The sequence below is a fragment of the Peromyscus leucopus genome, chromosome X (assembly GCF_004664715.2).
Source record: "Peromyscus leucopus breed LL Stock chromosome X, UCI_PerLeu_2.1, whole genome shotgun sequence".
Taxonomy (NCBI): domain Eukaryota; kingdom Metazoa; phylum Chordata; class Mammalia; order Rodentia; family Cricetidae; genus Peromyscus; species Peromyscus leucopus.
Window position 1 is genome coordinate 3,161,233 of NC_051083.1, and position 12,787 is coordinate 3,174,019.

The following is a 12,787-nucleotide window of genomic DNA, read 5'->3' on the forward strand; positions in this document are numbered from 1 at the left end:
CTTTCTAGAAAGCACAGATTAGCTGCTACTTTTTCCAGTTTTAGATCAATGGAGTCATATATTATGCATTCCTTTTTATTCCTGACTTTTTCCCACAATGCCAATCTTTTATCTGTTCTACAAATGTTATTGGGCTCCCACCAGGTACCATTTTAGAATCTGTAAAGGCCTGTTAGGAGGCTATTGTAATTGGTTCTGGTGAGAAATGATGGTGGCTTGAACCAGAGAGGTTGCCATGGAGATGATGAGCTGACATTCATTAAAGCTGTCCTTTGGAGGTAAAGCTAATTGGACCTAGTTAGTTGGATGTAGAGGGCAAAGAGAGGGTGGAATCCAGATTCTCTCCCAGGGTTGGGAGATATTTTGAGATAGTCACAGAATTGCTGTTTAAATATTTTTTTAAAATAAAGAGTATCTTTCCTTGTCCAGTAGAAAATTTTGAATTTCAGTTTTTCTGAATTTCAGTTTAGGATATGACTTAAAGTAGGCTAGTGGAGAGACCTTAGTATGAAGGCAAATATTTTTGGATTTTTTATTTATGTTGAAGTGACATTAACTCTGCTATCTATGACTCACAGGTTTCTATGTTGGTTTTACTGATGAAAAGTTCAGTTTAACTAAATCTAATGACACAATAGTGAGACTGTACTTTGTGATGCTAGCTAATTCTATTATAGTATAGAACAGTCTGTCTTTATTCTACAAGGGTTATTAGCATATCATGAATTTTATTAGGACTTGGACAACTCCATTTGGGAATTGAGCATCAGACAAACTAGATCAAGTGGTCTCTGTGGGTTTGAATTTGAAGTTATATACTGCTAGGGCTATTAAGTTCATGAGTGCCTTTGGGAAATCTGAGTTAGTTACAAATTAATAATATGAAGCAGTATCGTCAGCCTGACACAGGTTGTCTGTGATTTGCTCAGCACATCATAAACATCGCCTTCAATTCCTACGTTGGTCCGGAGAAGCAGAGACCATTATTAGCTCTGTTTTGTAAAGAGGGACCTGGGAGCATAGAGGAGTTGCATAACTTTCCCAAAGGGTTATTCAGTGTTGGAGGCAGGGTTTGAACCCAAGTTGATTGAGCCCATGTTTTTCATCCAGAGGTAACATTTGAGGTGAATCTTGCATGGTAAGTAAGAGTCTCAGAAACAAGTGGGACCAGACATATTATGCAGAGAGAATCAAGTGTTCCCGGGAGGCTGGTAAGAAGTGCTGTATAGGAAGAACACAAGCCTTCTAGGCAATTGTCTGGGTTATTTGAGCTGATACTTCATAGAGAAATCTATGAGGCCTTTTAAAAGTCTCTTTGAAATTTCAAATAGTTTCATGATCCCTCTTTTTATTTTCTTAGAGGCAAAAGGTCCATACTACAAGCATGTGGTTTGGCTGATATCAAAGACATTTTCTGATTTCAAACACCATGGATCTTGCTCTCCACTGCTTCCACCTTTTCTCTTAAGCTCTAATTTCCATTATGATAGAAAGGAGTGGTTGGAACTGCCTCACCTTTCCTGTTCCCCTCACACTCTGCCAGCGGCGTTGGGCTTGTCAGCCAGTATCTGAGTGCTCACATGATGCTCCATGCTTGTACAGGTGACATCTACAATGTAGTAGTTGATCTTTTCCTCAGAGCCTCATTCTTTTATTTCATTATTTTTACTTAGTTTTAAATATTTAAATTAGTATATTAAATTAAATATAAACTAGTATGTATCAATTATATACAATAATGAGTTTCATTATCTTTTTTTTTTTTTTTTTTTTTTTTGGCTTTTTGAGACAGGTTTTCTCTGTGTAGCCTTGGCTGTTCTGGAACTTGCTCTGTAGACTTGGCTGGCCTCTAACTTAGAGATCTGCCTGCCTCTGCCACCCAAGTGCTAGGATTAAAGCCTTGTACCGCCACCACCTGCTTCATTATGATGTTTTCATATACATACACAACTATCATTTTCACCCCATTGCCCTCTTATCCCATCCTCCTCCCAGCTACAGTGTGTGTGTGTGTGTGTGTGTGTGTGTGTGTGTGTGTGTGTGTCCCAGTGAGTTTCATTGGGGTTGCTTATTGGGGTATTGGTGAGGGGTTATTTAGAGCATTGTAGGCACCTTCTAGGAGCTTATTATTTTCTGCTTTGAAGAATTATTATGTTTATACTACTACATTGTTTATAATGAGACAGTAAACACAAAGAAAGATACATTTAAAATTTTTAATGAATTGTCTGAGTGTACAAAGGAGAACCTTATTATGCCAGAGAATTACAGTTTTTAGTACACTGAATCTGTTCCCCAATTTTTATTAAAAGAGTTTGATAACTGACTCATGAATGGCAATTTTAAAGACCCACAATCCCTGCCTCTTAACTTCTTTTTTCTTTCTTCTTCAGGCAATGTTGTGAATAGTTCTTAATGACTCTTCTTGGTGGCATCTTAGATAAATGTTACTTTTAAGTTTTTTACTTTGAAAATGTTGAGATATAAATGAAAGTAGAGAACCTCATAGCTCAGACTCAGTGGTTAATAACTCTGTCAATCATTATTCAGAGATGGAACCAACCACTAGTGAGCATGTGTCTGTGCACATCTACGTGTGTAAGATGCACTTATTACTGAATTTTTACCATCCAGAGTGGCTGTAATGTTTTTTCAGCTTCATTTTTGATACTGTGATACATATGTACACTGGATTATGAAATAGTGGTGTTTTTTCAAGTGGTTCCCTGAGATCTATGAGAATACAACTGGAAAAGAATATGCATGTCTAGTTGGAAAGAGCAAAGGAAATCTGGCTCTTAGGATTGTCACCTGAAGTCCATGCAGACGGACTGAAACTGCTAATCTCTCATTGCTTTCAACTCTGAAGATGCTGACTCCTATAGACAGAGTCCTTCATGTTCAAGCCCAGAGCACACCTGCTCTGGAGTCAGGGGCTTAAGCATGGATGGATGGTCTGAGGGAGGTGGCAGCAGCTGCACATCTGCTTGATCTTCTCATGTTAGTATTCTGAACAGGAAAATACTATAGCTCCTGTTTTTCTTGTCGTCCAGGCCTCCCAGGAGATGTCTCTTGTAGCTCACCTTAACCCAAAGCCAGAAGGAACAGAATTGTGACATGTTGTAAAGCTTCTATTTTAGCAATTATTCAGTCTAGTTTAATCAAACACTTTTATATTATTTTAAAAGAAATTCCAGTTGCTATATGATTTTTGCCTAAAACTTCAGTATGTGTCTATAAAATGTAGAATTTTTTTTTTTTTTTTTTTGGTTTTTCCGAGACAGGGTTTCTCTTGTGTAGCGTTGCACCTTTCCTGGAACTCACTTGGTAGCCCAGTGTAGCGTTGCACCTTTCCTGGAACTCACTTGGTAGCCCAGGCTGGCCTCGAAGTCACAGAGATCAGCCTGCCTCTGCCTCCCGAGTGCTGGGATTAAAGGCGTGCGCCACCACCGCCCGGCTAAAATGTAGAATTTTAAAATAATATTTTTAATTCTTTGAGTAGAGTGGGTCTGGAGGACTCTTTCTTGATCTATTGTGGAATTTTGACTGACTTCATCTTATGAAACTAAGTTGATGCATTCAACAGCCTTGTCATCTCCAGAAGTCAGCATGTTATAGTTCTTCTTGCCATCTGCTAACTCTTCCTTTCTTCTGTGACGCTGCCTGTGCCTCGGATGGTGGCAAGCTAATGTAGATGACATGTGCACAGTTACTCACACTGTGCACTTCCACCAGTTACGGGTCTTACACAAGAATCCTCTCTGACCAAATATGAGAGCAACACAAATCCATGGCTATAAACATCAGTATTTAGAAAGCAGCGTGAAAGTGTCACCATTTAGCAAAACAAAAACATAGGCTCCCCCTAAGGCCTGTGATCTCCTCAATAATGGACTTTTGACCAGGTGTACTGTACCAGGCATGAAATTCCTCCTGTGGAGCTAGGCTCACAGCCAATCAGAAAGCAGTTGGTTACTTCCTTAGGGATCATGGCAGTATTGTACTAATGTGCACATCTGGCCAACAGGTTAGTGTTGTAGCATCAGGTTCCCACACTAGGTAAGACCAGTGATGCTTCTTCCCCCCAGCAGCCTTGATAGCACCTCTGTCATTCCATAGGCTAGCCATTCAGTAGAGTTTACTAGTCAGTTTGAGGTTGATTTCTCTATGTCCCGCTCCCAAAGTGAGTGGTGTCTTTAGCAAAAGCTCTTACCACCTAAGGATAGGGAAATAGAGATATCATCACTAGCCCATTTATTTATTTTGTTTGTATGTTTATGTGTGCACACACCCATGCCACAGTGGGTATGTGGAAGTCAGAAGACAACTTGCAGGAGTCAGTTTTCTCTTCTTCCATGTAAGTCCTTTGGATTGAACTCAGTTCATAAATGCTTTGTGACAAGCCCCTTTATTCCCGAGCCATCCCGACAACTCAAATTAGTAACCTTTTAAGGCTCTGTTGCACATGAGTTTTAGGGTCACTATTTAAGACATGTGTCCTCTTAGTAATTTTCCTGCCTTTTTAGCAAAGTAGTAAGCCTATCAAACAAACCATTGTACCTAATCCTATGTCTTGTTTATAAGAAAAATAATCTTACTTATAGCAAGTAGCTGAGCAGTCACCTAGGATGAGGATTGTGTTGGCTATTATAGTTGTATTAGCCTGTGATGGTTCTTTTAGTGCTGTGCCACCATGAAGAGTGACATATTTTTCAGCTGCAACCTTAGGTCGTTGGAGTAGCAGTGAGAGGGAAATTTTGTTGTCACATCTTCCCACTGGTGAATGACCCATTCTTGTTCTTAGATGTATTTTGACAAAACAGAATTTATTTTATCTTATATTCTGGCACATACTGTGATAATTATAGTAAGAACTGACTTGTCACTAACCTATGGCTTGATAGACTGTGGCAACCTCCCAAGTAAGCAAAGGCAAGAATTCCCAAGCAAGAAAGTCTTAAGAGATATGGCCATCATATGGAGCCAATATGTAATTATACACACTTCAAGTCATTTTTTTTTTTTTTAATGTGCATTGGTGTTTTTGCCATGGGTATTGTGTCCCCTGGAACTAGAGTTACAGACAGTTGTGTGAGCTGCCATGTGGGTGCTGGAATTGAATCCGGGTCCTCTGGAAGATCACTCAGTGCTCTTAATCGCTGAGCCATCTCCTCAGCCCTTCAAGTAAATTTTTGATTAATGCCTTCCCTTTTCCTACTTTGTTTTGTGTGTATGGGTGTTTTGCCTACATGTATGTCTGTGTACCATGTGCATTCAGTACCCACAGAGAGTGAAAAAGGCCACCAATCCCTTGGGATTGGGGTTATGGATAGTTGTGAACTGCTATGTAGCTGCTGGGAATTGAACCTGGGTCCTCTAGAAGGGCAGCCAGTGTTTTTAACTGCTGAGCTGTCTCTCTAGCCCCAAATACCTTACTTTTATACACTGATAAACTCATCCAGAGTTTCTGATGCAGTAGCTGTCTAATTTTAGATGTTCCTGAGGAGAAAGCTGTGCATCTAGCCTTTATCTTCACTGGTACTTTTTACATTTTCAGTATGCCAATTATAATCGGTAAAATTTATCAATGTATCTAAGTGTTTAGGGCCTTGGGAATACTCTGAACGTGCAAAGGAATGATGGAGAGCCAGTGATTGTGTGTCAGTGTAGAAATACCTGGAAATGCTTGGAAGAAACCTACCCTTCTATCTGCCTTGATAACATTGTCAAGACAGTGTGCTACCCCTGTTTGAGGGTGAGGTGTGCATGGCCCTTTTAACTTTTGTCTCTTACTCAACAGCCATCGAAAAACATGTTTTTAACTAGAAATGGGAAAACCAAGCCAGGAAGAGGGTTGTGCGGGCTTCTCTTATTTTCAGTAAACAGAGCAGATGGCCGTGTGATTAGTTGTCTTTTTGAACAACAAAGGAAAAACAAAACCATTCCCACCCCACTCCCCAGCTCTGGTTGATGGGGCGTCTTGGCACTTCTTACATGCCTTTTGGAGAGCTTTCTTGATCTTGAAGCTTTTATCTTGGCAGTTGAAGCTTCAGCATTTTCATCTCCATTGCTGTTTTGTCAGAAGTTCTTTCTGGAAGAAACAGACTTGCCTTTTGGCTGCTCTGTCTGGATCTTTGTTCTCTTCCTCATTCCTTCTTGTGAACATTAGGCTCTCTCCAACTCCCTGCCCTTCTGGTTTCTAATGGGAAATAAGGTAGAGTGCTTCAGAGCACAAATCGTGGAGCAAAGCCTGGGTGTGAGTCCTCATCCTGCTCCTAATCTCCCTCCAGAGGAATGCTTGATGACACAAGAGTTAATACAGAATACTCCGGACAGTGCTTTCTTCCTAGTAGCCACTGTCCAAAGTGTTTTATTTTAGTTTTTAAGAAAACAGTGTTCTGCTTCTGAATTACATTGGCAATTACATGGTTGTATGTAGTTTTTGAAACTGTGTAAAGGGTGTTCTGAGTAATGCACAGAGGAATTGGTAACCAACAACAACATGACTCAACCTTTCTATCTGAATGAAAAAGATAGTGATAATACAGGATAAGTCTGCATATCAGGGTGATGAGGCAGGAGATGCTGCCAAGCAGTTTATTAGGCACCCAGGCAAAACATAAATTTCAGAGATTCGAGGTAGAATTGCTTTCTGTCTTCACAAAGTCTTCATCCAGTAGCAAGAACTTTGGTGGATTGTAGAAGAAAGGTAGTTGGACATTTGGGAACATGGGTATTCAGAAGGGTATGGGTGCAGGTGCAGCCATAGAAACACATATAGAGAGTTTAGGTAGCCACTGGATGACTGCTTCTAACAAACTGGACTCATTCCCACTATGTGAAGAGCATTCATGTTGTTGAGACTAACAGGATATTTCTTTTCATCCATAGAAAGGTCCTACTTCTGGTAAAGACCGAGTGAAGAAAGGCGGTTCCTACATGTGCCATAAGGTCAGTCATGCTACTCAACTGTTGAGATGTTCCCGTGGGTCACAAATTATCATAACATACTGCTCTCAAATGTTCCATTCATTTTTGCTGATAGAAGCCTCTTCCCATCCAAATGAGAAAAAGACAAGGGAGTCTTCAATTTACTAACAGACATGGGGGAAAGTAACAGGCGAACAGAGCTTGTGAATTGTGTGCTGTCAGCCAGATAATCTGCTGACTCTTGCTTGGTGAGAGGCTTCTGTTAGTCTGTGAAATAGTGTGGGCCATCTACCTATACCCATGTTTAAGTCTAGGACCACACCTATAATTTCAGATGTCTGTGAATTCCTGAATTCTCTGTTGAGATTAAAGCTAAAGTTATAAATGGAGGGTGGTTTGTGGTCTACCAAAATGGAAGCACCCTAGTGTGTTGGGTGCAAACATGTGCATTTTTGCCCCATGAGCTATGATTTCAGTGTCCAGACTGGCAGTTCCTGGTTAGTCAGAGTTATTGGTGCTTCACGAGCAACTTTCATAAGGAATTTGGAAATAGAATGTAACCCTTTCCATTTCCTCTTTGAGTCATGTATTTTTAGTGCCTTGAGCACTCAGGGTCTGACTTTGGCTGTGTACAAAGAAGCATTTTGCAGTTTAATATTACCAAGAATCTTTGCATGGTAATTGACTCAGTCCTGAGACTTAAAACCATCTATAGTGACTCCAAATTAAGTTATTGATTTTGTAATAGAGACATTATCAAACTTTGTTCAAAAACGTCAGGATCTTTAAAGCTTTTCAGGTTTTGAAAACATACAGCAAAGTTTGGTAATGGCCTCAAGAAACTAGACGATATCCATGAATGAATTTGTATGTGATCCTTGTGAGTTTCTTCATTTAGACTCTTTGACCATGTGATTCAGGTGGGAAGTTCATCCAGTTTAGCTCAATTCTTGCTTCATACCTGCATTAAACTGAGCATAGTGGCACACACCTTTAATTCCATCAGACAGAGGTATATGGGTCTCTGTGAGTTCAAGATCAGCCAGGGCTACACAGTGAGAACCTGTCTTAAAAAGCTGAAGCTGAAAAGGACAACAGATCTACACTACTAATAAGATGTGGGTGAATTTAACTTTATGGAATCATAATTAATTAAATTTTTGAGTCAGGGTCTTGGTATACTGGCCATGTAGTCTCCAACTCCTGAAGTAAAGCATTCTTTCTCCCTCAGCCCCCCAATAAATGGGACTATGGATATATTCTACCTTTCTTGGCTCATGTCTCATTTGTTTGTTTTTGGTTTTGTTTTTTTTTTTTGAGACAGGGTCTCACTATATGTAGCTCTGGTTGACTTGGAATTTACTATGTTGACCAGGCTTTCCTTGAACTCACACAGATCTACTTGCCTCTGCCTTCCTAGTGCTGGGATTAAAGGTGTGCACCACCATGCCCAGCCTTGATCATAGGGAATAAATAATTTTTGAAAGTAAGTATTATACTGCTATAGTTGTTATATTTCATATCAGATTGAGAATATTACAATTTTTTTTGAGACAGGGCTTCTCTGTGTAGCCCTGGCTCTCCTGCAACTCACTCTGTAGACTAGGCTAGCATGAACTTGGAGATCTGCCTGTCTCTGCCTCTCAAGTGCTGAGATTAAAGGTGTTGTGCCTCCACCACCCAGCTTATATGTAATTTTTAATCATCGATGAATATAGATTTTGCTAGATGCTTTTTGTACATCTGTTGAGATGATTTTCTTTTCCTCCCCTTCAGTCAGTTAGTGCAGTATAATATGATGAAGTACAATGATTGATGTTCATTTTCCTGTTGCTTTTGGAGTCAGGGTCTCGCTGTGTAGCCAAGACTGACTTTGAATTCACTATGGGACCCAGAATCGCACATTAGCAACCAACCATGTCCAGCTTGATTTTCGTTTATTAAACCACCATTGCATTCCTGGTGTATATTCCACTCAGTCATGATGTGTTATCCTTTTTATGTATTTTGGATTCAGTTGTTTAAATTGTTGAGATGTTTTGCATATACTTAATGATGAGTAGATCCTTTTTTTTCTTGTTCCTAGTAATCTTTGTGTGTTTTTGGTTTATTGTTATGTTCATAAATTTAATTGGAAAATATTGTCATATTTTCAGTTTTTTATCCACAATTTTTAAGAAGACTTCATGTAAAACTAACATTTTTTTCTTCTGAAATTCTTGGTAGAGTTCCTGATTAAAGATATTTGGACCTAGACTTTAGCCTTCCCCTCCCATTCCTGTGATGGAAACCCAAGCAGACTACATTTGCAAGGAAAAGAGGCTCATTGTGGCGGATGTTTTTAGGGATGCAAGGCTGAACAGCATTATATGCTGATTATATTTTTGCTGGCAGTATTCAGAGTTGGTCCAAGGCATCACATGGGAAGTGATGAGGTGTGTGTGCATGCATATGTGTGTGCACATTCCTTATGATCACTCGCCTTCTTCCTATAAAGTTAATAAGATTCAAGTATATTGACTCTACGTAACTGATGTTACTTAATCCTAATCACTTCCTCAAAAGGTCTCACTTCTAAACAACATAAGGTATGTCTCCACCTGCTTGACAGCCTTAGGGAATACACTCAAACTGTATCTAAACTTTCACAAGTTATAATTGTAAAGTTACTTAATAGATGCTGGCCTTTATAGATTATTTGTTTCTATTTGGGTAAGATCTGATAATCCTATTTTTTAAGGAATCAAGTCTTTCATATGAATTTTTGAATTTATTATTTCAATCTCTGCATTTTCATTGATTCTTTAAACCAATGATATTTAATGCAACTATTGATATTATTGAGTTTGAAATTGGTTTCTTGAGATTTTGGTTTTTTTCTTTGCCTTATTTGTTCTTTTTAAATCTTTTTTGGATTAAGTTATTTGAATCACTTCATTTTCTCTCCTTAGGCTTGTTATCTATAACTCTGTTTTAAAATGAATGGTTGATTTAGAATCAAGTTAACAATTAACTTTTTCAAATCAACCTGTAGAATGGATCTTGAGTTATTTAGGTTCAGAGTGATGAAGAAACTATTACAAGAGAGAATAATAGAATGACAAAACTGGATAGAATTGGAATTTTTCCAGAGTAAGACAACAGGTCCAGAAATAAATAAAAAGAAAGAATATTATAATTAATTTTTAAAAAGTTTTATTTTTATTTTGTGTGTATGAGTATTTTGTCTAATACATGTCTGTGCACAACTTCTTTGTTGAGTGCCCTTAGAATTCCAGATAGATACCAAGATGACAAAGGAGTTGGTCTGTGCCGTTTGAAAAAGCAGTGGTAAGACCTGGGCTCAGGTACATGCTTCTCTAGAATGATTTTATTCAATACGAGATACAATTGCCTGAAAAATGCCCTTTATCTGAGAAACATTTTCCTCTCATGAAAACCATATTTCTGTCTCAATTGAGTTCACATCCTCCAGGCTAGTAGGTCATTATCTTAAATGGATTGTTTCCTGATCCAGGATCACATCCTTAGCATAGATACTGAGACCACTTTTACAAAGTCATTAGCCATTTTGATCAAATCAGGTTGAAGCAAGTCCCTCCTACTACTCCCGTTCTTAATTAATAGAATGACCCATTTTTCAGCCACCCAAAGACCTCACTTCCTCTAAGAACCACTTTTGATGCTAAAAATAGAGGCAAAAAAATATAAAGAATAACCAGAACATTCATAACCAGGACATTTGTTCTTTATTTGTGTCTCTATTAGTGAGCCATTATTGAAATTTAAAAGAAGTACTTATTAATAAATATTTTCTGAGTGAATGGATGTGTTTAAGTAAAATGATGGTATGAATTGATTCTTTGCAGGTGATGGGCTGCCTTTTCAGTACTCATGAGTGCAGGTGTGTTGCAAGCATGAGTGTGTCAGTGTGTGTCTATGTGTCTGTTGCTAAGGATCAAGTCCAGGGCCTTGCACACACTGGGAAAATGCTCTACCACCAAGTGATGTCCCCATCCCCTCATTACTTTTGTGGTGAGACTTGCTATTTTTGGATTCAGTTCTTCGTAGTTTTATTTAATGGAAGGCTTGGGAACCGCTGTCATCCAATGATGACCCTTTAGGTTGTTGATTTTGAGGCTTTTTTCTTATACCAACAAGGCAAATTCATTGCATAAAATTTAGAAAAGAAAGATAAAGATGTCTTATGTCCTAGAGAAAACTATTAGATGGTGTTCTGCCATGAGTTTTTATGTACTTTAATATATATTTTTCAAAATGGAATTAATTACTTTATCTATACTCAAGGTTTTCAATTATGGTCATAATAACAATCTTGTAAGTCACAGATCTTTTCTCTAGTCTGTTATATCATTGATGCAGAATCCTTCTCAACACTGCCTGAGCAGGCACTGAAAATTCATCAGAGCTGTTGCAGCCTGGCTTTTGTAGCGTATAAAATAATCCATCCAACAAAATCTATAGTCCTTAGCTCTGTTACCAGAGCTGTCCTTTAGCTTGCTCGTTATATGGCAATAAACCTTTCCCTTCCATCTGTGTAGCACAAGTCTATCCACAGTCGAAAGCTGGAGGGGGTGTCATCTTTTCCCCGCACTCAACACAGTCTCAAGGGCTGCTTCAAAGCTGGACAGTAGTGCTCTTGTTTCTGTGAGGAAGAGGTCAGCCAAAGCCGCGTTTCTGTGACCAAGATTGTGTGTCTACTAAACATATCATTTGCAGTGTTCTCTATATGCCGCTTGTTTTCCTTTGGTATGGAGGGGTTTGTTTTGGTGTGTTTCAGTTTTTGTGGTGCAAGGGATTGAACGCAGGCCTTGCTCACACTAGGCATGTGCTCTAACACTGAGCTCAGTCTCCATCCAAGATGAAGTGTTTCTGTGGACTTCTGTGGACAGCTTCATTTTATGAATGAGGACCCAGATTCTTGAATTTCTGTGGACTTCTGTGGACAACTTCACTTTATCAATGAGGACTCAGGTTCTGGAAGGCTTTACATGAGGTTAAATAGCCACTGAGCTCAGAAATTTGCCCTTGCTGGTCAAAAATTAGTAAAATATTTATCACCATTTTCATTTGCATGGAGTTCAAATTCCTCTGACTATGGAGACAGTAGTGTGAGTTCATCTCTTTATCTGATTAAATTTCTTGCTTTTTACATTAACCATCTTGGGCTCGTTGTGTTTAGAATTCTGGTTTTCCAATTCTTTGGGCATCTCAGCTCTCTCTCAGAGAGGCCTTTCCAACCCCCTATAAAAAGTATCCACCGTTGTTTTTGGTTCTCTCTCCCCATTTTTACTTCCTTCAGAGACCACCACTGCCAGAAGCAGTCTTGAATTTTTCAGTCTGTTTATAGTCTGACTACTCCTTTGAATGTCAGCTGTCTGATAACAGGCTCCTTGTTTGTCTGCTCTGATTATATTCCTCATGCTAGAATTGCATCTGGCGTATTATAAGCTCTCATATATTTAATGTATAACCCTGCTGTGATGTGATCAGGCTATGGTCTGGCTGTTCTCTTGCCTAATTTTTGCCATTTTCATGCTTCTGATACCATTGTCTAGCCACTTAATCTGCCGGCCACTCCCCTTTATAAATTGCTGCTACTCAAAATGTACTCCATGACCTGAAGCATGAGGCAGCACCTGGAAGCTTGTTAGAACTATACCTTTTGAGTGCCACACGAGCCCATGAAAGCAGCATTCTGGGTGTACGGCCTAGGAATGTGCATTTGAACAAACTCACCAGGCTGTGTGTGTGTGTGTGTGTGTGTGTGTGTGTGTGTGTGTGTGGTCTTGTTGCAGTGATAAAATACCCTTACCCAAGCAACTTAAGGGCTAGT

At 39.1% G+C, this 12,787-nt stretch overlaps 1 protein-coding gene across 1 annotated transcript in view; it reads left to right on the forward strand.

Moving 5' to 3' along the window:
• The window catches only part of Sumf1 (sulfatase modifying factor 1), an 82,268-nt gene that overhangs the window by 65,814 nt on the left and 3,667 nt on the right, over positions 1 to 12,787 (forward strand). Inside the window, exon 8 of the mRNA XM_028867565.2 lies at positions 6,892 to 6,951. Within this exon, the coding sequence (XP_028723398.1) occupies positions 6,892 to 6,951 (60 nt within the window). The remainder of the gene's footprint in view (positions 1 to 6,891; positions 6,952 to 12,787) is intronic.